Consider the following 25,008-nt stretch of genomic DNA (forward strand, 5'->3'; position numbering starts at 1 on the left):
ATTGTCAAAAAAATAAAACATTTGACAGAATAGTCTGTTCGGGAGACTTTGGGGGAAAAATCACTTTCGTTTATTGCCTGTAGCTATGCAAAATGGCACAACCCCTCTGCATGGAGACTTGATGATAACAGAATTATGCCTGTATTTACCCTTTCACGCAGTACTTCCGCCTCGAGGATACACCTTCAGCAGTATTGCCGTATATGCATGGGGTTAGTCATTGCAGTATTGTATATAATGGTTAAAATATTGCAGACTACCTAAATGCCCAGATATTGGAGATAGGTTGAATAAACTATGGTGCTGTTAGCTATAAAAGCAAGTTAGGAAGATCTCTATAGGTAGTATGAAGTTAATTCTAGAATATGCTAAGAGCCATGTCATTGGTAAAGATGCTGGGAAAGATTGAAGGCCAAAGGAGAAGACGATGAGATGGTTAGATTGCATCACAGGCTCAGTGGATGTGAATCTGAGCAAACTCCAGGAGATGGTGAAGGACAGGGAGGCCAAGCACAGTCCATGGGGTCTCAAAGAGCAGGACACGACTTAGTGACCAAACAACAAACAGTTGAAGAAAGCAAAGTGCAGGGGCTGCCTTTCTTTTTATTCATAAAGATGAAATAAGAAAGCAAACATTTATCTGCTTAATTTCCTCAAGAAGATGCACAGGAACCAGAAAAAAAAAAAAAAGAAATTGATTATCCTCTGAGGAAATTAGATGGGCAGACTGAGTAAATAAATTGTAATACATACATATAATGAGGTGTTACACGCAACATTGGATAAATCATACAAACATCATGTTGAACTAAAGCCAGACACAAGGGTGTATATGATTCCATTTATATGAAGATTTATACATTTTACTATAGATGTGTGATACCTCCATACCTTTTTTAAGTTTATTAAAATATACCTTGTACCTACATCAGGAGTGGCAAAATCATCTCACCTTTTGTCAGAGGTGAGAAAAAAGGTATTGATCTTGTCAAGTTCATCTGTAGAGTGCTGCTTTGTTGTAGCTGGTGGTTCACTTCCGAGGTCACGTACAAAAGCTGATTGATCTCGCCTGTGGTGTACACCAAGGGCAGCCCTGTGCTTTAGAGCCAGACCACTGCACACCGAACAACAGGTACACGGGGACACGTGCGCAGAGCATCCACCGGAGGTGCAGAAATACATTGCCTTCCCCTGCCTTCCCTTGCAGGCAACGGGGAAGAAAGAAATGCCCAGTCGTAAAACTGTTAGGCAACAGGAGTCACTGAAACAGGAGCCCAAGTAAGTGGGGAGGGAAGGGGGAGAGAAGAGAGACGGAGAATTGATTTTTCTGTTGCTGTCTGTGCTCCTGTTGGTAGGAGGGTTTAGAGGCCAGTATTTTCTAGCTTTTAAAGGTAAGCATCAGAATGGAGAAGTTATAGTAAGGTGACTATAAACACAAATTGGGAAGCAGTAATTCAAGTTGTAACAGCTGAAAGAAAAAGGGAAAAAAGTGTTTGGTTGTGTAGGTAATTTAAAGATATTGCACTGGTTCAGAGCATGTGTCTATTTTGGAATATATTGGGTTGACCAAAAAGTTCATCTTATGGAAAAACTCAAACGAACCTTCTAACCAACCCAGTAGATTTCTGTTGGTGTCGGGAAAGTGCTTGTGACTATTGGGAACTTTTTCTTCAACCAAAGTAGTTTACATTTCAAGTGATTACTGAAAGGTAAAAGGAAGAATTATGTTTTTTCGTTTTCTTTTTTTCTCTTTGTAGGTTTTTTTTTTTAATTGGAGTATAATTCATTTCAGTGTTGTGCTTGTTGCAGATATACAGCAAAGTGATTCTGCTGTATACATATATATATATATACACACATACATTCTTTTTCAGATTCTTTTCCATTATAAGTAACAATCATGCTTTTAATTTGGACAAACTCCATCACTGTGTGAAAAAGGAAATACATTTATTACACTAAAAAGATTTGTTTCTAAGGGATTAAGTTGTAGGGAAATCAGTGAATTTTATGGAGGATTATGGAGACATTTAAGATGCAGTATATGAGACATTTTAACACCTTCAGAAACCAATTTTTACTTAAACAATTTTTAGCTCATGAATCAGTTATGATCCAAGTGTTAAGAGCACTTTTTCCTGTAGAAATGATATAAGCCATGGATAGATTCACTGGAAGGCCCTCAAAAATCTGCTTAATTCCTAATGCCACTAAATACAGTTTCTTGGGGAAAATGTATTCTGAGTCCTAACTCCCAGTAACAATAACAGATTTTAAATCTCCTCCTTTCTCCTCTCATGCAGTTTACCAAATGGACTGTTTTTCTCCTTCTAACCAAGGCCACAAGAGCAGTAGGGATTCCAGGGACCTTTATTTTTCGGGAGGAGCCATCTGGTGACCCTGGCAAGAAGCTTAGGAACAACCCAGTTAGGGTTCTGGTAGCTGGCCCGCCCCTTCCCTTCTCATCGCCCTCGTCGTTGCTTTGCCTCTGGAGTTTTCTGGAGATTGAGAACAGCCCTGCTAATTATTGACTCCTTAGGTTCCTAACACACGGAGCTTTGGGGAGTGATTTGACTTGTTTGATTTCCTTCTCTACTAGGGCGTACATTTTTTTGACCTTTGTACTTTGAGTGTTCAGTTGGTAAGATGCTGATTGTATTGCTTCCTTTGCCTATCAGGTGGTGATAAGGGTTGCTGAGAAGTGGTAAATGCACTCAGATCCTTAGAGGAAAGTGTTCATCAAGTGTGACTACTGGGACACGCTATAAAGCCTGTCCCACAAAATATCGCATTTTTATCCAATTAATAATTTTCATGGCGTTTGGATTTTATACTGCTCATTGTATTTATCCTCTCAACCTTAGTTACTATCAGCACACTTGCTTTGGTTTAAAGTGAGCTAACGTGTCCATTTAAAACATCTGTGGAGATTCCTTAAAAAACTGGAAATAGAACTGCCTTATGATCCAGCAATCCCACTGCTGGGCATACACACTGAGGAAACCAGAAGGGAAAGAGACAGGTGTACCCCAATGTTCATCGCAGCACTGTTTATAATAGCCAGGACATGGAAACAACCTAGATGTCCATCAGCAGATGAATGGATAAGAAAGCTGTGGTACATATACACAATGGAGTATTACTCAGCCATTAAAAAGAATACATTTGAATCAGTTCTAATGAGGTGGATGAAACTGGAGCCTATTATACAGAGTGAAGTAAGCCAGAAGGACAAACACCAGTACAGTATACTAATGCATATATATGGAATTTAGAAAGATGGTAACGATAACCCTGTATACGAGACAGCAAAAGAGACACTGATGTATAGAACAGGCTTATGGACTCTGTGGGAGAGGGAGAGGGTGGGAAGATTTGGGAGAATGGCATTGAAACATGTGAAATGTCATGTATGAAACGAGATACCAGTCCAGGTTCAATGCACGATGCTGGATGCTTGGGGCTGGTGCACTGGGACGACCCAGAGGGATGGTATGGGGAGGGAGGAGGGAGGAGGGTTCAGGATGGGCAAAAAACAAAACAAAAACAAAAACAAAAACTTCTATTATGTATGGTTAAGAATTTGAAGAGAATGGAAAGAATGTTGTAAGAGAATGGGAATTCTATCCTTGAATAAAAATTATGCCAAAAGAAATATAAAAAAAAAATAAATAAATAAATAAATAAAACATCTGTGGTGAGTAGGGACCACCCTGGTGGTCCAGTGGCTGGGATTTTGCCTTCAAATGCAGGGGGCACGGGATCGCTCCCTGGTGAGGGAGCTGAGATCCCACGTGCCTCACAGCCAAAAAAATCAAAACATTAAACAGAAGCAATATTGTAACAAATTCAGTAAAGAATTTTAAAACATTTGTGGTGGATAATTCACAGCATTCAATAAATATTATTAACTCTTAAGTGTGAAATCTTTTCCGCCAGGGAGGTAAACTGGAATTGTCAATGGCAATGTATGTTCTTAGTTGTACCTTGGTTTTTAGTGGGTGAGAAAATTAAGAATCAGGGAACTTTAACATTTTTCACGTAAAAGAATGTGTTTTGCAGACTTTGCCTGGGCACTTGGTTGATGCTGCAGGTCTCGGGCTGGCCCGTCAATGATTCTGAGCAGACCATCATCATTTTTACGGCATTTGTTGCCAAGTGGGAAATGGCTTTTCATTTGAATGGTGCTTTTGAGTTGGCAGCACGACAAGGTTCAAATAACTTGTTGTGACTTACAGATTATGTTTCAACTTGGTTGTGTTTTAGTGTGACCTTATTAAAAGATTTTCATCATTCTCACTTTGGTCCCTCTTTTTTTTTTCCCTTTCCCCTTTTCCAGTTCTTCCTCCAGTACTGGTTCCAAGACACAGCGAATACAATCCTCAGCACAGCCTCTTAGCTCAGTTCCGCAACTTAGGGCAAAATGAGCCTCACATGCCACTCAACGCCACTTTCCCGGATTCTTTCCAGCAGCCCAACAGCCATCCGTTTCCTCATTCTCCCAACAGCAGTTACCCCAACTCTCCTGGAAGCAGCAGCAGCACGTACCCTCACTCTCCGACCAGCTCAGACCCAGGAAGCCCCTTTCAGATGCCAGGTAGGTTGCTGCATTCAGTAATGTCCTGTGGTCAGTGAGACGCGTCATCACAGTGCCATGGAGAAGCCGGGTTTCCTGGAATGGGGAGAGCTCGCAAGCCTTGGGACATGGCGCTGTGCTCTAAAACTCAGGATACAACTTTGAATGGAAGGAGACACCTCGTAGCCAAGCAAGGCGGTGTTTTATTTGTCCGGCACAGATGCTTGAATACGTTTTCGTGTTTGATTTTTGAAAGGTTTTGAAACAGCTGCATCCTTCTGGGAGTGGCATGGTCGTTCCAGCCTTTGCTCTTGATAAAAGCGAGCGGAAAAAAAATAGCACGCCGCACACATTTGCTGTTTTCATGCAAGGAAAAAAAAAAAAACCCTGTCATAAGTGCAGCCTCAGAAGAGATATTTCCTGGGGGATCTCACACACACACACCCCCACACACACTTAATTAAATTCGTTTAAGTGGTGATGTAATCCTGAGAAACATAGACTTGAACAACAAAGGACTTGCAACAGAAGTACCGGTAACCATCTGCTTGTTTAACTTAGCAAAGACAAAAGACCATTATCCTTCTGTAGGCTTCTCTGAGGGTGTAATGTCTGTCAATTAAATGATTAATTAGGACATTATATTTTTCGCGTTATAGGTTAATAAGCCAGCATCTCAGAACAATAAAAATGATTAGTGCCAGATTCCTAGCCAGTCAGCCTCACAGAGGGTACATTAAGCAAAGATACACTTGACATCTATTAACATTTCAAGAAGGGAAAATGAGTGGGCAAGCATGTTTAACATATTGAAATGTTTGGAGGCCAATTTGAATTCGATAGCAGAGCTAGTGTCTTCTCAAAAATTGAAAAGTGGCCCATACTTGATATTCTTATCTTTTATTTATGTCCTTAGTGCTTTTTTGCATTTTAAGCCTGTTTATATTGAACTGGCTTGTTTTTCAATCAGAAACTGTTTAAGATGAGGAGGATGGGAGACAGATTTATTTCAAAATCCAACTCATATCATCTGGTGATTTCCTGTCCCCTCCTGGACCCGTTGAGTTTGAGGAACAGGTTGGAGTCAAAGTTAGATGTTTTGGGTGGCTTTGAAGCAGTGGCAGACTCAGGGTAGCCCCAAGAGTGGAAAATACTGAAGATCATTGCTTGAATTTACACTGTCCCTGGCTGTCAGGGATTGAGGCACAGGCCGAGTAGAGAAATGTGGAGCAGAGAAAGCTGAAGGGGTGGGAGGAGGGCCTCACGGAGAGAGCAGAGCATCACCCATAGGATGTGGTCCTTCCCACCGGAGCTGAGGCCACAGGAGGGTGATGAAGTTTTCACCAGTCTGCTTGCAGAAATTTATTGGATTTGGTCTCAGAGGAGGCTCTTTGTCTTCGTTTTTGGCTGGAAATAAAACAGAGGCAGTGTTACAGCTGCAAGGAAGAAGCTGAATTTTAAAAAAGCGGTAGAAAGAGTAGAAAAGGCATCCGGATCAGGTCCCTGAGGTCCTGTCTCTGTGCTTGGTAGCAGCTGAGGGACGAGGGGGTGGGGGGGTGGGGGAGACGGTGGAAGTGGCCAGGGTATGATTCAGCTGGAGAGTCAGTCTGGGAAATCACTGAGAAACTCTGCAAGAGCCGTGTTAGCTTTTTCTATTTGACGGTTGCCCCGAGTGGTGTCATCCAGGCTACTGGTTAAGATGAAGCTGTGTTTCCTGCTCTGTCATATGTGCCAGATGGTACCATGGGCTCGCCGTGGCCCTTGAGAAACTCGTTTTTCCATCACAAAGAATTATTTGTGGGAAAACCATACCCTGTATTTTACTTAAGAAAGTACAAGACTGGGACTTCGCTGGTGGTCCAGTGGTTAAGACTCCTTCCAATGCAGGGGCTGTAGATTTCATACCTGGTCGGGGTGCTGAGGTCCCACATGCCTCGTGGCCAAAATAACCAAAACAGAAGCAATGTCATAACAAATTCAGTAAGGACTTAAAAATTGGTCCACGTCAAAAAAAAATTAAAAGTGAAAAATGCAAAAGCACAAGACTTGTGTTAGTGTTGTTTCAAAAATCACGATGTTTGCATCTTATTTGCCAGTTGATTGTGAACTTTTCCAGAAGAAATGTATACAAAAATTCTGAAATAGAAGATAGTTGTGACAAACTGATTTATTTCCTCTAATTCTGTTGCTAGAGACTATTTGAGTGGATAGGAAGTTAGGTGGTCCTAGCGGACTTCTTGAAGTCACGGGAAATTCAGAGTTTGAGTCAGTAAGTTGGCTGTCTTGAAACTCAGTTGGTAAATTCCTAAGAGCCCATAGATTTAATGCACGAGACCCTGAAGCTCCTTTTCTGAAGAAGTCCTTGTAGCTTTCAAAAGTTTTCCATCCACCAGGGAAATGACAAAATGCAGAGGTCCTTTGAAGGTGGGTCGTGTGCAAGCACATTTAAATACTCCTCTGATTGTTGTAAAAAGGAGTGATCCTGGGTAGGCAGACAGCTTCCAGAACTGGTATACGATGCTTTCCTCCCACTGAGTTTTCACTGCAGTCATAGAAGAATATGAGATGGTAGCCATCTTCACAAAGCATACCCCAAGCCCAGTGTTCAGTATCATCTAGTCTTCAGATGGGGACAGTGAAGTGGCCACTCAATCTCTTAAGAATTTCAGCATGGAAGAGAATATATGTTTTAAGCTTGTTTGCTTGTGTGTTTACTAAGGATAAACAAATCTTTTTTTTTTTTTAATTTTGTAGCAGATACACCCCCACCTGCTTACCTGCCCCCTGAAGACCCCATGACCCAGGATGGCTCTCAACCCATGGACACAAATATGATGGCACCTTCTCTGCCTTCAGAAATCAACAGAGGAGGTAGAATGAACTGCTGCTGCTTCTCTTTTTAGAGTCTGAAGTTCTCTGTCCAAATGTTGCTTTCTCTCACAAATTTTTTATTAGTCTTGAAAAAGATAGCTATTTGAAGCTATAAAATATATAAGGAGCACTTATAAGAGAATTTCAGTAGAAAGAATTCCTTGGATTAGAAATAAGCCTTTTATATGAAGAACAGACACACTGATTTAGCTAATGAAAGTCTAAATATAATTGTGCAGCCATCTGTTTAGAGCCTTAGTACTTAATACTTCCAAATTGGTGATAAAAGAATATCTTTAAGTGAAAGACAAAGGGATGTTGAGGGGAAAAAAAGTGAGTATAAAATTGAAGTAGAGTTTTCACTGGTGATTTCCAAAATGAAAAGATCATATAACAAGGCTTTCCAAAGGCTTCTTTTGTTGTCAGGATAAATATTCATAAGCCTCGTCTTCCTTCTGGCCCTCATCTAGAATAGTGGCAGCGGAACCAAACTAACAGCATTTGTTCCCTGCGCGCATGCTTCAATTAAGGCAAGTGGAAGGACTTCACAGGTGGCACAGTGGTAAAGAATCTGCCTACAATGGAGGAGACACGGGTTCAGTACCTGAGATCCCCTCGAGTAGGAAATGGCAACCCACTCCAGTATTCTTGCCTGGAGAATTCCATGGACAGAGGAGCCTGGCTGGCTACAGTCCGTGGTGTCACAAAGAGTCTGACATGACTTTGTGACTAAAAAACAACAACGCAAATTGAAGTTAAAATACAAGTTCATTACTAGGTATGTGTTATTTCATTCTTTCAGTTCAGTTCAGTTCAGTCGCTCAGTCATGTCCGACTCTGCAACACCATGAATCGCAGCACGCCAGGCCTCCCTGTCCATCACCAACTCCCGGAGTTCACTCAAACCCATGTGCATCGAGTTGTTGATCCCATCCAGCCATCTCATCCTCTGTCGTCCCCTTCTCCTCCTGCCCCCAGTCCCTCCCAGCATCAGGGTCTTTTCCAGTGAGTCAACCCTTCACATGAGGTGGCCAAAGTATTGGAGTTTCAGCTTTAGCATCAGTCCTTCCAACGAACACCCAGGACTGATGTCCATTAGAATGGACTGGCTGGGTCTCCTTGCAGTCCAAGGGACTCTCAAGAGTCTTCTCCAACACCACAGTTCAAAAGCATCAATTCTTTGGCGCTTGGCTTTCTTCACAGTCCAACTCTCACATCCATACATGACCACTGGAAAAACCATAGCCTTGACTAGACGGACCTTTGTTGGCAAAGTAATGTCTCTGCTTTTGAATATGCTATCTAGGCTGGTCATAACTTTTCTTCCAAGGAGTAAGTGTCTTTTAATTTCATGGCTGCAGTCACCATCTGCAGTGATTTTGGACCCCAAAAAAATAAAGTCTGACACTGTTTCCACTGTTTCCCCATCTACTTCCCATGAAGTGATGGGACCAGATGCCATGATCTTCATTTTCTGAATGTTGAGTTTTAAGCCAACTTTTTCACTCTCCTCTTTGACTTTCATCAAGAGGCTTTTTAGTTCCTCTTCACTTTCTGCCATAAGGGTGGTGTCATCTGCATATCTGAGGTTATTGATATTTCTCCCAGTAATCTTGATTCCAGCTTGTGCTTCTTCCAGCCTAGCGTTTCTCATGATGTACTCTGCATATAAGTTAAATAAGCAGGGTGACAGTATACAGCTTTGACATACTCCTTTTCCTATTTGGAACCAGTCTGTTGTTCCATGTCCAGTTCTAACTGTTGCTCCTGACCTACATACAGGTTTCTCAAGAGGCAGGTCAGGTGGTCTGGTATTCCCATCTCTTTCAGAATTTTCCACAGTTTATTGTGATCCACACAGTCAAAGGCTTTGGCATAGTCAATAAAGCAGAAATAGGTGCTTTTCTGGAACTCTCTTGCTTTTTCCATGATCCAGCGGATGTTGGCAATTTGATCTCCAGTTCCTCTGCCTTTTCTAAAACCAGCTTGAACATCTGGAAGTTCACAGTTCACATATTGCTGAAGCCTGGCTTGGAGAATTTTGAGCATTACTTTACTAGTGTGTGAGATGAGTGCAATTGTGTGGTAGTTTGAGCATTGCCTTTCTTTGGGATTGGACTGAAAACTGACCTTTTCCAGTCCTGTGGCCACTGCTGAGTTTTCCAAATTTGCTGGCATATTGAGTGCAGCACTTTCACAGCATCATCTTTCAGGATTTGAAATAGCTCAACTGGAATTCCATCACCTCCACTAGCTTTGTTTGTAATGATGCTTTCTAAGGCCCACTTAACTTCACATTCCAGAATGTCTGGCTTGTAGGTGAGGATCACACCATCGTGATTATCTGTGTTGTGAAGATCTTTTTTGTACAGTTCTTCTGTGTATTCTTGCCACCTCTTCTTAATATCTTCTGCTTCTGTTAGGTCCATACCATTTCTGTCCTTTATCGAGCCCATCTTTGCATGAAATGTTCCCTTGGTATCTCTAATTTTCTTGAAGAGATCTCTAGTCTTTCCCCTTCTGTTGTTTTCCTCTATTTCTTTGCATTGATCACTGAGGAAGGCTTTCTTATCTCTCCTTGCTATTCTTTGGAACTCTGTATTCAGATGCTTATATCTTTCCTTTTCTCCTTTGCTTTTTGCTTCTCTTCTTTTCACAGCTATTTATAAGGCCTCCCCAGACAGCCATTTTGCTTTTTTGCATTTCTTTTCCATGGGGATGGTCTTATCCCTGTCTCCTGTACAGTGTCACAAACCTCCGTCCATAGTTCATCAGGCACTCTGTCTATCAGATCTAGTCCCTTAAATCTGTTTCTCACTTCCACTGTATAATCATAAGGAATTTGATTTAGGTCATATGTGAATGGTCTAGTGGTTTTCCCTACTTTCTTCAATTTAAGTCTGAGTTTGGCAATAAGGTGTTGATGATCTGAGCCACAGTGAGCTCCCGGTCTTGTTTTTGCTGACTGTATAGAGCTTCTCCATCTTTGGCTGCAAAGAATACAATAAATCTGATTTTGGTGTTGACCATCTGGTGATGTCCATGTGTAGAGTCTTCTCTTGTGTTGTTGGAAGAGGGTGTTTGCTTTGACCAGTGAGAATTAGCACTTTTTAAAGTAAAGGACTGGAAATAACCTCAGACTTTGTCAGAAGTCGCTGATATTTTTTTTAAGGTTTTCGCAGTTGATGATGAATTCAGAGAACTTTACTTCAATGTTCAGTGGAAGTTAAATAAATTGGAAGTTACACCTTTTTAATGTGTAAACATTTCTTATATCTTTTTTATTGGCTATGTGTTTTTTTACTGACTCTGGATTTTGATAATCTGTAAAGCATCCTCTCAAACATATGAGCTGACCAAGATTCTGGTTGGGGAAAATAACTATCTCACACACCTTTGGAATGTGTATTTGGGGAACAGAAGGGAATGGGCATAGCCTGAAACGGTTACGAGCATGTGGACTAGCAGCCATGGTTGTTAAGCCAAAGTGTCTGATTTCAGAAAACAGACCTTTAATTGGCTTTCAGATTTTTCCTTTAAATGGCTAAAAATTGCTTCCCCATTAGAAAGTAAGTTTACCATTAATGTTTTTCTAAGGACTGCTGGCTTTGTTGAACCTTGGTGGTTTTCCTGGAGCAGGGGGTCAGCACACTGCAGCCCACAGGCCACGTCAGCCTGCTGCCTATTTTATAAATAAAGCTTTATTGGGACGTAGCCATGTTTATTCATTACATATTATCTGTGGATGTTTTTGCACAGCTAGGGCACAGTTGAATAGCGGCCATAGAGATTGTGTGGCCTCTAAGACCTTACTGGCCTTTTACAGAAAAAAATTGTCAGTCTCCAAGCTAGATGAATAGTACTTTGAATGATCCTGGTAGCTGATTAAAGCCTTCTCTTAATGACGTTGCAGCCTTCTTTAAGATTTGGCCCCTGTAAATCTGAAAGAACCTTGCTGATTGACATAATAGCTGATTGACATGGGATGACACTTAGCAATCATGGAAGATGGTGTTTGTTTTCAACTCACCTGCTTAAGTGTATAAAGCAGCGAATGTATGGATGGATTTTTTAATGATTATTTTTCTTAATTTCTTTACCGTATTCTAAAGTAAAGGGTGTTTTAATATTCATGGAGGTTGATGTTCAGAACACAGAGGTCGTTCTCCTTTAACAGAGTTCATGCTTCCAACATGGATTTTCTTTCTTTTTTTTTAAGTGATTGTATACTCCAGGCTTCATAAAAACTTCAGATCATTACATATTGGCACAGTGGAAATATATGGTTTGTATTCCTGGAATCTCTAAAAGCAGTGATATAAGAGGTTTTACTGCAGAAGGAACTTATCTTTAGAACCTTTTAGTTGCAAATGTTTAGAAGCATGTTCTGTTTGGAGATTTGTTAGTCTTAAGAGATTTGACTTAACAAGCTGCATCCTGTCAGTAAAGTTGGGTAATTTCCATTGTTGGCCCATTCTGGGAATGGAGAGACAAAACACACCTGCTCTGCATGACTTAAAGCAAATATAAGGAAGTTAGCATGAAATCTGGGTGAGAGAGATATGATTCATCCAGGAAGAATGGCCAGCTGGCAGGATTTCTTCCTGAGTTTGAGGACTGGAGCAAGGCTGTGAGAGTTACTGGCAACGTGAAGTCAAGTAACTTTTTATCAATAATTAGAAACTGATTTTTCATTGCTTTGGAAAAGCATCGGCATACTGAGGCATTGTCCAGAGTCATTCCTTTTTTGTGCCAGCACCTCTGGCATATTTCCTGTCCTCTATTGTTCTCTCCCCACTTGTTTTTTTCACTTGCCACTTGTTGCCTTTCTTTAGATGGTGAGCCAGGGTCAGTGGTGGGGTCATTTCCATTTTGGCAAATTATAGAGCCAGCAGTGTCCTGGGAGTGTCCAGCACATAACTGCTGGCGTGCTTAGCTGCCGTCTTGTTGATCCGATAGCCATCAGAGAAAATTATCTTCCAATGGAAGGTGAATGCCCCACTTAGCAAGGAGTCCCTGCTCCCGAGATCAGAGATAAACTCTGTACCTGATAATAGTGGTGGCTGTGTCACATCTTCATTCCATGACCCTGCGCCAACTTTACGCCGCAGTCTCAGTTTTCGAACGCCCGGGGCACTCCCCATGGGTGACTCTAAGCTTTCCTTTCTTACAGATGTTCAGGCGGTTGCCTATGAGGAGCCGAAACACTGGTGCTCTATTGTCTACTATGAGCTCAACAATCGTGTGGGCGAAGCGTTCCATGCCTCCTCCACGAGCGTGTTGGTGGATGGTTTCACCGATCCTTCCAACAACAAGAACCGCTTCTGCCTCGGGCTGCTCTCCAACGTTAACCGGAATTCCACCATCGAAAACACGAGGCGGCACATCGGGAAAGGTGAGCCTTCGCTGGAGCTTCTCTTGAACGGTCTGTCTGTCGCGTTCTACTTCCCCCAGAACTGACCGGCAGTCATTCTGGAGCCAACACCAGATAATATACGCCTGCTTCAGTTTGTAAATACTTTTTTCAATTTGTGTCGTCAGGAAGTTCTTCATTTCCCAGTCAGTGATTTTTGTGGTCTACGGACTCATAATTATTATTTAATTAGTTGAAATTGTGATTTGCTATTTGGGGATACTATTCTATCATATGTTTTGCTGCAGAATGAAATAGCTGTTAAAAATTCTTTACAACCTAAAACTAAAAGCAAATGCAAAGAAGTAAACGCTAATGTATTTCAAGTGGAATACATTAACTCACTGGGAAAAAAAACTTCAAGATAACTTATGAATATAGTAGTAATTCAGGAGACCTGGGTTCAATCCCAGGGTTGGGAAGATCCCCTGGAGTAGGAAATGGCAGCCCTCTCCAGTATTCTTGCCTGGGAAATCCCATGGACAAAAGAGCCTGGTGAGTTGCAGTCCATGGGGTTGCAAAGAGTCGGACACAACTGAGCGACTAACATGGCATTTGCATATCCTTGGCCTGGACCAGGTAAGGGAGAGTGCCAACAAACATATCCTGAACCCTTTTGAGTGCTCTTGATTATTTAGTGGCAGAATGAAGGAAACAGTTATGAAACTTTAAGATGTATTCATATTGTAAAATTAAGCAAATGACTAAATGTGGATGCTGTGGGGAACCTGGGTTTTCACTGTGGTATAAGAGACATACAGGTGTGGAGGAGGGTAACAATAAACCCTGTGGAAGTTTTAGTGTGAAGTTATGATTTTAGTAGTGTGTATGTGTGTGTGTGCATGCATGTTTGTGGTCTCCGGTATATGTGTGTGTATGAAGGCCTATGTATTGGGTTGGCCTAAAAGTGCGGATTTTTTTCCATGTTACAGAAAAAGCCGAACGAACTTTTGGACCAATCCAATAGATGTGTTTCTGCGTACATATAGTTTCTGATTATCTATTGGGTTCGATCTGTATGCATATAGTTTTCGATTCATATGCTGAAAGGGTCAAGAGGCAAAGATACCCAGCAGTAGTAAGCACATACAGTGATCAGATCATCATTTCTTGACGCCATGCTGCTAGAGAGGAACCCAGACTTTGGAGAAAGGGCTGACTTCAAGGCTGGAACAGGTGGGCACAAGATAAGCGTAGAATGTTTTGTTACGTCTGAAAGTAAAGAAATACTTATGCCCGATGGAGGCATGTCACAGGAGCCAACTTGGAGTGATTTCCACTGCCAGCTTGGATAATTGAAACACTGAAATAATTAAATACAGTGATGAGTTTTAAACCACTGGAGAACAATAGTAATTCATAAGTCCATACCGATAACAGGTAAGTAAATGAATGGCGAAGGCTGATGGCTAAATATAGTGTGAGTTGGTGGAAAGTCTCCATTTTGCAGCCCATCAGGCAAGAATCATCAATGGATGATAAGTATAGAGAGAATTTTTTAGTGAGAATCGGGCTATTTATATGATTTTTAAGTGTCTCCTCATAGACTGCCTGTTACTTACAAGGGAGAGTAAAAATCAGTTATTGTATCCTGGAGAAATTGGAGAACAACTTGACTAGGTGATCAAAATGACCATCACCAGTGAGAGACAGGTGGCTATCATTATGTCTGCAGCTGTGGTACCCTGATGAGGAGGTAACAGCACCTACAGAGAATCCCCATTGAGAATGCAAATCTGAATCTAATCACAGGGTACCTTCAGACAAACCACAGATGAGGCACATTCTATTAAAAAGGGTGAGGAGGGACTGTATTCTTCCAAAATATCAATGTCAAAAGACAAAAATGTGAAAATATTCCAAACTAAAAGAGGCTAATGAGATACCACAGCTCTGTAGTAATCTGACCCTGGACATAATCCTGTACCAGACAGGGGAAAAAAAATACTACAAAGATTATTATTGGGGTTAGCAGACAAAGTTAGAATTTGAGTGGTAGAAAGGATAGACGTGGTGTATCGATGTTAAGTGCACTGGCGTTGCTAACTGTACTGTGGCTTGTAAGAGAAAACTCCTGATTTTAGGAAATACACACTTAAGTATTTAGGGGTAAAGGACCATCGTGAAATGTTTCAAGAAGAAATTATATATGTCTTTTATATTTATAGATCAATAGAGAGAGCTGTCTATCCATCTGAGAGTCCTGTGTCAGAATATATACACATGTGTGTGTATGAGGGTGTGTGTGGAAGAATAGACGGAGGGCGGTACCCATGGTGAACATATGGAGCAAATTGTCACAACAGATGAATCTGGATAATGGTTCTATGGGTGTTCTTTGTTCTGCTTTTCTTTGTTGTTTGTTCTGTGCCTATATGTTTGAAATTATTTCCAGAGTAAAAACTTTTTAAATGACCTCTTGTGAAATTTAAACCAAATTAAAAGGTTATTTAATAGATCCTTAAAAGACATTGGAGATGCAGTTGAGCATTTAATCCTGGAAACAAGAATAACTCCTCATAAAGCAGGAATTGATAGATAGTTTCTTAGTATGGTTAAGGCAAAAAAAAAAAAAATCTAAACTACACATTTAATGATAGAATGCCAGAACTTAGGTTCATAGCATATAGATACCTTCCTGTGGTCTGTAAACCCCTGGAACTATATATAAACCCAGTTTTGCATACATTTGGGACAGAGGAACATATTTTTAATTCTGTTCTAAAGTTGACCGTTACTGCACAGTAGTAAAAAGCCATTGTACTCTGGAACATTGCTAATGACAATTCGGAAGAAAACACGGATTCTGGGGATGCTGCTAAAATTGTTCCAGATGCCTTGACTAGAAGCACTCAAATGAAGATTTATAAATAATGGAAATAAGCCAAAATTATCATTATTTGTAGATGAAATGATTAATTGATATTAAACGATAATATTCTTGGGATCGGCTCTTGAAGTGAAATTAGAAGGCCAAAAATTCTTCATGTATTTTGCCAAATTACTTTCCAGGAAATTTTTGTTAATTTTCAGTCATACCAAAAACTTATGAGTGTCCTTCCATTTTTACTCATTCAAAATTACTTACAGTGATTGTGTCTAGTAAAATGATAGGATTGTTTATCTAGAAACTACTAAAGAATCTATTTTTAGAAATTGTATGTCAGTTCTCTTTAATCTGGCAATAACTAGTTAGAAAAATATAATGGAGAGGAAAAAAAATCACATTTTCAGTAGCAACAGAATGCATAAATAACCTGAACCAGCGATATATGAGAATTATATAAAGAAAACCAGATTTAACTGAGAAAGAAAATTTGAATAAATAAATGGCAGTCAATGTTCCTAAAAGAGAAGACTTAATATGGTGAGAGCATTATAAGGATATTCTAATTTTTCCTAATTTAATTCATAGTTTAAAACAATCCATGTCAGAATTACAGTGTGATGTTTTTTGAAAGTTGGAAGATGTATATTCTGCATATTATCTGGAAGTATGCATTAAAGAGGCTTCCCTGGTGACTCAGATGGTAAAGAATCTGCCTGCAATTTCAGAGACTCGGGTTGGATCCCTGGGTATACGTTAGTGAAAATAGCTATATTTTTCATTGAAGGAGTAAAGAAAAGAATCTTGAGGTGGGGGTTAATAAAAGATTATGAAGCTACAGTTAAATCAATGTGTAGACAAAGCAATAGAATACAATAAATTCAGACTGGACTATATATAAAAGTTTAATGTGTGTTAAATGAAACAAAACAAATTGGTAGACTGTTTCAATGGTCCTGTAATAACAAAGTTAGCTTTGCAGGGAGGCTAAGAGTTCGAATCCTGACCTCATTCCACACATGCAGGTAGACTAATGAGTTGAATTATTTTATGGAAAGCTATTGAAAAGTTTGAAGAAAATAAACTGATCAGAGAGGCAGAGATTTGCTAAGCGTAAAAAGCAATAGAAGAGTTTCCAAGAGATTTGTCTGCTTAGAAATTTCAAACTTCTGTGGGTTAAAGAAAAACAGTAGCATGAACAAAAAAGACAAAGGACTAGCAGGGAAACAAATAGGAAATAAATTATTTATATCTTTCCTATGTGTGCAGCTCATAAAAAATACTAAAATACTGGAACTCCAATGGGATAAATAGGTAAGAAATATGAACAGTAAATCCACAAGAGAAACACAGATGGTGAGTAAGCAGAGCAGCACTATCGAGACTCAGTGCAAATTAAAACAATATTGTTTTCCAGCTATAAATTAGGGGAGTTTTGTTGTGTTTGAAACTCAGACTCAGTACTGGCATGGGTGAAATAAGAAAGGCGCACATCTACTGCTGGAGACTTGCAAATTGATAATTGCACTCTGGCAAAGTGAATCAAAAGCCTTCGATCCAATGACTTAACTTTCAGGAGTCTCTCTTAAGAATATTATCAAGAATTATGCGGCAACATTGATCATGGCATTGTTATAACAGAAAATTGGCATTGACAGAATGGTCCAGTAATGGGACAATCCTTTAAATAAATTGTTGTATTTATTCAGTCATGGAAATGTGTTAAATGTTTGCAAAGAAAGTTTGGTGATACCCAAGACCCACAATGATGTGTATTCATAGTTATTACCTCTGGGCCGCTAAAGGAGTGATCATGTGTTCTGCTTCCTTATATTTTGCTTCACTTTCTAAATTTTCTAAAATGAAAATTCCTCATTTTTATAATCAGGAAAAAGTAAAAAAACAAACACACACCCTCAAATTGTTTTCTCTACATCAGACAGAAAAATGGGCTTCTGCTCCAGCGGCGGTTTAATTGTTACAGGAACCTTAGCCATTGTGTATACTTATAAACACAGCACACAGTATTTTGGATGAGACAATAGCTTTAGCACTGACTAAGCCTTGCCAGAGTTACCTGCAAGGTCCATTGTTGAAGGCCACATGGGATGGGACTCTTGTTTGCTGGGTGGCCTGGAATGCTATGGGGCTTTGTCAGGGTGGGTTTTTTTTCCCCCCTTTCATTTTTTTTTTAAGGATTGGATAAGATCAATTTCCTACACTCCTGGCACTCAAGATCTCACCGGAAGAAGTTTGGAGCAGATGATAATTCAGCGAGATCATATTCTACACGGAATTATTTTTTCTGGGCTGTTTTCCCTGGACCTTTCCTTCTTTCCGCTCTCAGCAATACTTCCTCCACCTGTGGTTTTCTGGTTCCTTTACTCCTCTTGATCCTCCCTTTCCTTACCCTAAAAGTTTTTGAACAGCTTAGCTGCAAAATAAACACGAGAGAGCTTATGTGATGAATATGTGTAGGATCCCATAATCAAGTCCAGCTTTCTTATGCTATATTTTGTAAGTGAGACTGTGCTCTCAATCCATGGCCAAATAGGGCATTAAATGCTTTTGAAAATGAAATTGCTGTCCTCTGTTAACTGATTTTTAAGTTAACACACTTTGCTGTGTTATTAAATATTTTCTCGAAATTGTCTAGACAGGCATGTTGGCATACGGGCTTTATATTAACTGATATCGTTAACTAAGATTTTATCAATTGTGTAAGACTTAGGGAATGTTTATCTAATAACCGTGTAAATTTACATTCTGAAGCTACCGCGATGCTTGTCAGCTGTGAAAAACAATAATAACCACACTCTATGCTTGTCTTCCTGCAGGAGTTCATCTTTATTATGTCGGAGGCGAGGTATATGCCGAGTGCCTCAGTGACAGTAGTATTTTTGTGCAAAGTCGGAACTGCAACTACCATCACGGATTTCATCCCACTACCGTTTGCAAGATCCCGAGTGGGTGTAGTTTGAAAATTTTTAATAACCAAGAGTTTGCTCAGTTACTGGCACAGTCTGTGAACCACGGCTTCGAGACGGTCTATGAGCTCACAAAAATGTGCACTATTCGCATGAGCTTTGTGAAGGTAAGTGGTTCTGGTTCCTCTGGTCAGGGTTTAATGCACTTCTGCATTATATGTAGATCTGTATCCTCTTGATATATGTCTGTAGACACCAACTTATTATCTAGCCATTTTAACCTTTAATAAGAGGTTAACTATTGGGAAAATATCATTGGAATGTAGGAGTGTTTGTGTTAAATGTTAATAATAGCAGGTTTTTAAAAACTTTTCCTTATTTGAATAGTGCTATTTTATCTATTGTAATATTATTAGAATATGTTATATATATATAACATATATACTCTAAATGCATGGTTGTCTTATGAGATCAATCCTGTAAGCACAACCCTCTTTTTTTTAATTCTATATTTGTTAGTATTTTTGTGATGATAAACACTTGGTACTTTTGTTTCAACAGTAAGCAAGTGATTTTTTTGTAGAGTCAAAGGTTTTTTTGAAAGTGAAAGTTTGCCACACTAGGATTTATTTTTGATTGGTCCAGGATATTTTTTAGTGGTTCCAGCAAAGCTTGTGATTTTGTTATAATTCAAGAGTTTAATAAGGCCCTTGCCTTAGCACTAAGATTGTGCTGTTAGGTTTGAGGAGGGTCAAGGTTACAGACATTGTTCACTAGAAGTGACCTCTTTGCTGCCTCTTCTTCTGCCACTGAGAAGTAAAAATTTTAAGATGCCATCAAAGTATAAAAAATAGTTCAAATATACGATTAAATTTATAAGTCAGTAGGTGGCTCAGTAAAGAATCCATGTGCAACACAGGAGACGTAGGTTCGGTCCCTAGGTCAGGAAGATCCCCTGGAGAGGGAAATGACAACCCACCCCAGTGTTCTTGCTTGGAAAATCCCACGGACGGAGGAGCCTGCCAGGCTTCAGTCCATGGAGTCACAGGAGAGTCGGACACAACTTGGCAGCTAAACCACCACCAGCAACTTACTGTGGCTGACTTGTCTCTGAATTCTCAAACATAGACTTTCCTCCTCTGTTACCCTGAGTAGCAAAACTAATTATATATTTGGGCGAGGCAATCACCTTTCATGTCCTCTCCTCAGAAGCTCACTGAACTTGTTGTTAGACCTGTTCTGTGATGAATTTATTACAGAGGATAATTTCAGAACCTTACTTTGTTAATCATCCTTTACATCAAAGATAACTTTCCCTGAAAATCATTTTTTCCCTACTTCTCTGAGTCATGTTAGGAGAGTTTCACTGTGTTGTCTTAGTGTTTGTTTTCTTGAAACATAATTCAGCAGTTTCTTATAGCCAAGTCTGGTACCTTTCAAATATTAAAGGAGATTTTCTACCTTTTAGAGAGGTTTTCCTATATGCTGTATACCTAGGAGACCACAAAGAGCTTTCTCATCCATTATTAATATGCATGGTTTAATTTTTTTTTAACTTTTTAAAGGTTTTTTTTTTTTTTTTGAACCATTTTAAACATCTGTATTGAATTTGTTAGTATTACTTCTGTTTTATCATTTGGTTTTTTGGGTCACAAGTCATGTGGGATCTTGGCTCCCTGACTGGGGATCGAACCCATAGCCCCTGCATCGGAAGGCGAAGTCTTAACCACTGGACCACCAGTTGTAGTTCTTCAGTCACTAAGTTGTGTCCGACATTTTTCAGCCCCTTGGACTGCACCTCGGCAGGCTTCCCTGTCCTCCGTCTCCTGGAGTTTGCTCACACTCAAGTCCATTGAGTCGGTGATGCCATCCAGCCATCTCATCCTCTGTCATCCCCTTCTCCTCCTGCCTTCAGTCTTTCCCAACATCAGGGCCCAACAGGGAAGTCCCTGATTTCTGACTTAGCATTTTGACTAAAGTGAATTTAAAATTAGGATGATGACTTGCCAGCATTGTGTTTATTGTTTTTGTTGATAGGGAGGAAATATAATAAAACATGAAGATCCATGTTCTTACTCTGTCATGTGATTAAGGCCCAGAGATTCCTTCCTGACCCCCGTGTTCATTCTCTTTAAAATGGGTGGCTGTAGTTAGGGAACTGGGGTCCTTCGATGAGTCCATTATTACTATCAAAGGACCACTCTAAGAGAATTTACGACTGTAATGCTCCAATTGGCTTTCTTCTCAAACTTATCTCTTATTGATTACCCAATCAATTTTAATAATTTTACTTTTACAGATTTTTAATTATTTACTTTTACACAAGTGAAAACCACCTTTACACTAATAAAGAGTGTTTATAATCAAAGATATGCATTAAAAATAGATTAGCATTTCATTCATTCAGCAAACATTTTTTAGCACCATTCCAAAATAGCAATACAAAGATAATAAAACACCTAAAGTCTCTAGCTTCAAGATTCTGATGGCTTAGTCTATGTTTAATTATAATATAAATTGATAAATACTGGAATGAAGGGTTATACAAGCTATAAAGGACAAGGCTGAGAAGCTGGATTTGGAGAGTTAAACATTTTAACCTCTTGCTGACATGATAAAGGGCAGCTACTTACTACATTAGCAACAAAAAATGTGATCACTGTACAGCCTTGTTCTTTATTAGCATAAGCACTACATACTCTTCCCTCAGCATCTTGGAGAAAGGATAGAAACTATTTTAATAATGTTAAGAGCCAATTTTGCACTATTTTGTGAAGATGATCAATTTTGGCCTTTAAGCGTGTATTTTATAAATTATTTGCACAGTAAACTCCCCATATGTGAAAATTCTAAGTCATTTCATCTCAACAAGCATCTCTAAAGCTTCTGCTTTGTGCCGATCACTCTGCTAGATGTTTGAGAAGAAAAATAAGTGAGATCTGGTCTCTACCTTCAAAGAACTTACTGTCTAGTGCAGGAAACATGGACTTAACCTTTTCATTAAAGTTAGCAGTATGGTGATATGTTTACAGATGCATGGATGTTTATATCTATGCGGTTCATATATTTCAAGTTTCTTCTGAAAGTTCTGATATTCAGATATATTTCTTGAGATTTCTGAGATAGATAAAGAGAACCCAGCCTTCTCTGACATCTCTCAGGAAACAAGGGTTTATCAGTATCTCATATGCCCTCATCCACCACACCTGTAAGGATTTGATGTTTGCAATAGCAAAATTATTTTTCTCTTTTTCATAGAGACTTCTGTCAACTTTCATGTCCTAATTCAGTAATCCTGAAGGTCTCTGGCAAGCTACCCTTTTGTACAAATAATCCAAGTCACTGGTTGCTGCTGCTGCTGCTGCTAAGTCACTTCAGTCGTGTCCGACTCTGTGCGACCCCATAGACGGCAGCCCACCAGGCTCCCCCGTCCCTGGGATTCTCCAGGGAAGAACACTCGAGTGGGTTGCCATTTCCTTCTCCAGTGCATGAAAGTGAAGTCGCTCAGTCGTGTCTGACTCCGCGACCCCATGGACTGCAGCCCACCAGGCTCCTCTGTCCATGGGATTTGCCAGGCAAGAGTACTGGAGTGGGGTGCCACTGCCTTCTCCGAAGTCACTGGTTATGTGTTACTAATAGATTTTTGGATACTTATGTGCTCCTGCCAGATTTGCTTAGAGATCAAAAGGTCAGGAGCTCTGTGTTAGCAAAGGAACTGTCAGTGGCTGAATAGGGAGAAACAGAATGTCAGTTTGTCTTGCATGCCTTTTTTTCTTATTTTCTTGATGATAAGAGTTTAACAATCCCTGTCATCACAGTATGAGTAACATAATGGACAATGAAAATGAGAGCTACAGAGTGGCTATTACAGCAGCCTTGTAATGTACTTTGGGCTTCTGTGGTGGCTCAGGCTGTAGAGAATCTGTCTGCAGTGCAGGAGACATGGGTTCAATCCCCGGGTTGGAAAGATTCCCTGGAGAAGGGAATGGCAACCCACTCCAGTATTCTTACCTGGAGAATTCCATGGGCAGAAATGCCTGGCGGGCTGCAGTCCTTGGGATCACAGAGTCAGACACAATTGAGTTGGACACTTAATAATGTAGCTTAAAATTTTCATTCCCCGAGACTTGTACTCTTTTTTTTTTTTTTTGGCCATACTGAATAACATGCGGGATCATAAGTTCCCCAACCAGGGATCCAGCCCGAGCCCCCCACCATGGAAATGCGGAGTATTAACCACTGGACCACCAGGGAAGTCCCCTGAGACCAGTACTTCTTAATCTGGAATCCACATATGGTCTTTGGGGAGCTATAATTGTCTGGAAATCACGTGTACACATTTGTGTTGTGAAGAGAACCATATCTTTAATGGGAGCATCCGGTTGTGTGAGCTGTTTTTACTCCGTAAGTTGAACCACTGAGTCAAGCAGGTTCAATGACTCCCACTGTTGTTTCCAGGGCTGGGGAGCAGAATACCACCGCCAGGATGTTACCAGCACGCCCTGCTGGATCGAGATCCATCTGCACGGCCCCCTCCAGTGGCTGGATAAAGTTCTTACCCAGATGGGCTCACCTCATAACCCTATTTCATCTGTGTCTTAAACGCCTCAGGCTTCTGCCTCTGGAGAACTATTGAGCCTTGCATGTACTTGAAGGATGGACGAGTCAGACAACCATCTGAACTGACAAAGGAGCCTTGACAATACTTGACCTCTGTGACCAACTATCGGATTCAGAAATTGAAAACCCGGGCTAAACATACTGTTGATATCAAGAACCTGTTTAGTTTACATTGTAACATTGGATTGTAAAATCAACTAAAATGCATACTTTTTAGCAGGACTTTGTGTATAGTTAAAGGAGAGAAGGCCAAGCCAGGGACAAATCACCTATTGGAAAAACGATCCTAAGAGAGTCTTTTGTGTTTGGCACTTTAAGGTCATCGTTTGGCAGAAGTTAAGCATTAATAGTCTTTCTGACGTGTGTTTTTATCAGGTTTAGAGCCTGCGTAGAGTCTTCTCTTCGTGGGTTTTCATAATATTTTAAAACTATTCGTTTAGTAAAGGTTTTTGTTTGTTTTTTAAGTAAAGGTTAATCTTGGTGATATACATAGTAATCTTTCTAAAATCGTATGCTGACCATAATGCTGTCAGAATAATGTTAGACATAATGCTCTTTGCTAAATATATATGTACAGAATATTTGAAAGTTAAGAATTGATTAGACTAGTGGGTTTTAGGAGTATTGAAGGGGCGGGGGGAGAGGGAAATGCAAATGTAGAATATACTGTAAAAATTCAGTTTGTTGCTTTAAAGAAACAAACTAATGTCTGAATTTTGCTGTGTTTCAATTTTTTAGAGATTTTATCCTTTTTTTTTTTGCATCTTCTATCTCATCTTCTCCAAAAAAAAAAAAAGTTGTGCAGCTGGTTAATTCATGTAACTGTGAGAGCAAATGAATAATTCCTTCTGTTCTGAAATTGACTGCCTATGTATTTCAATACCAGTTGAATGGAGTTGCTTGAATTTAATAAGGAGTTTTTATGGAGTTTACAGTACAGAAATAGGCTTTAATTTTCAAGTGAATTATTTGCCAAACCTAGTAACTGTTAAATATTTGGAGGATTTAAAGAACATCCCTGTTTAAACCAATTTCAAACTTTGAAAAAAATTTTTTTGTACTATGTTTGGTTTTATTTTTCTTCTGCTAATCTTTTATATTCACTTACGCTCTCATACATTGAGTACTTTTATTCCAAAACTAGTGGGTTTTCTCTACTGGAAATTTTAAATAAACATGTCATTATTGCTTACTTTGATTAAAAATTTGTTGTTTCCTTTGTTCGCACATAAGATTTTAGGATTCATAAAATTCACTACTCTCTTGAGAGATTTTTCTCAAATATTCTTTGCCAAACATAACTAAATGACTAAAAAACTAAATTGCAGAGGCAGGGAGACTTAATCATGAAAAGAGCAGTGCATGTCTGCTCAGTCACTGAATCATGTCTGACTCTCTGCAACCCCATGGACTGTAGCCCGCCAGGCTCCTCTGTCCATGGGATTCTCCAGGCGAGCATACTGGAGTGGGTTGCCATTTCCTCCTCCAGGGGATCTTCCCAACCCAGGGATGGAACCCCAGTCTCCTAGGTCTCCTGCGTTGGCAGGCAGAATCTTAACCATTGTGCCACTTGGGAAGCCCAAAAAGAGCAGAGTCACTTTAAATCAGAAAAGAAAGGATATAAAGGAACTTTAAATGTGAAGAAAAAAACAGACTTGCTCAACTTGGAATTGCGGATCTAAATGCACAGCATTTTTTTATGTGAGGAATTTCAGCAGCAGCTGTTATTAGTGGGTACTTCTCAGTCAACCAGAAGTCCCAATTACTAAATTTC

The 25,008-nt window shown here is 39.9% G+C and overlaps 1 protein-coding gene across 4 annotated transcripts in view; it reads left to right on the forward strand.

The window, feature by feature from the left end:
• Positions 1 to 24,426, forward strand: part of SMAD1 (SMAD family member 1) — an 83,121-nt gene extending 58,695 nt beyond the window's left edge. For all 4 annotated transcript variants that reach the window (XM_070386603.1, XM_070386602.1, XM_070386605.1 and 1 more), the window contains 5 exons: positions 4,340 to 4,597; positions 7,331 to 7,447; positions 12,621 to 12,842; positions 18,525 to 18,781; positions 23,073 to 24,426. In XM_070386603.1, the coding sequence (XP_070242704.1) occupies positions 4,340 to 4,597; positions 7,331 to 7,447; positions 12,621 to 12,842; positions 18,525 to 18,781; positions 23,073 to 23,216 (998 nt within the window). In that variant the 3' untranslated portion in view covers positions 23,217 to 24,426. The remainder of the gene's footprint in view (positions 1 to 4,339; positions 4,598 to 7,330; positions 7,448 to 12,620; positions 12,843 to 18,524; positions 18,782 to 23,072) is intronic.
• Positions 24,427 to 25,008: the final 582 nt, after the last annotated feature.

Source organism: Bos mutus, chromosome 17 (genome assembly GCF_027580195.1).
Source record: "Bos mutus isolate GX-2022 chromosome 17, NWIPB_WYAK_1.1, whole genome shotgun sequence".
In the NCBI taxonomy this organism is placed as follows: domain Eukaryota; kingdom Metazoa; phylum Chordata; class Mammalia; order Artiodactyla; family Bovidae; genus Bos; species Bos mutus.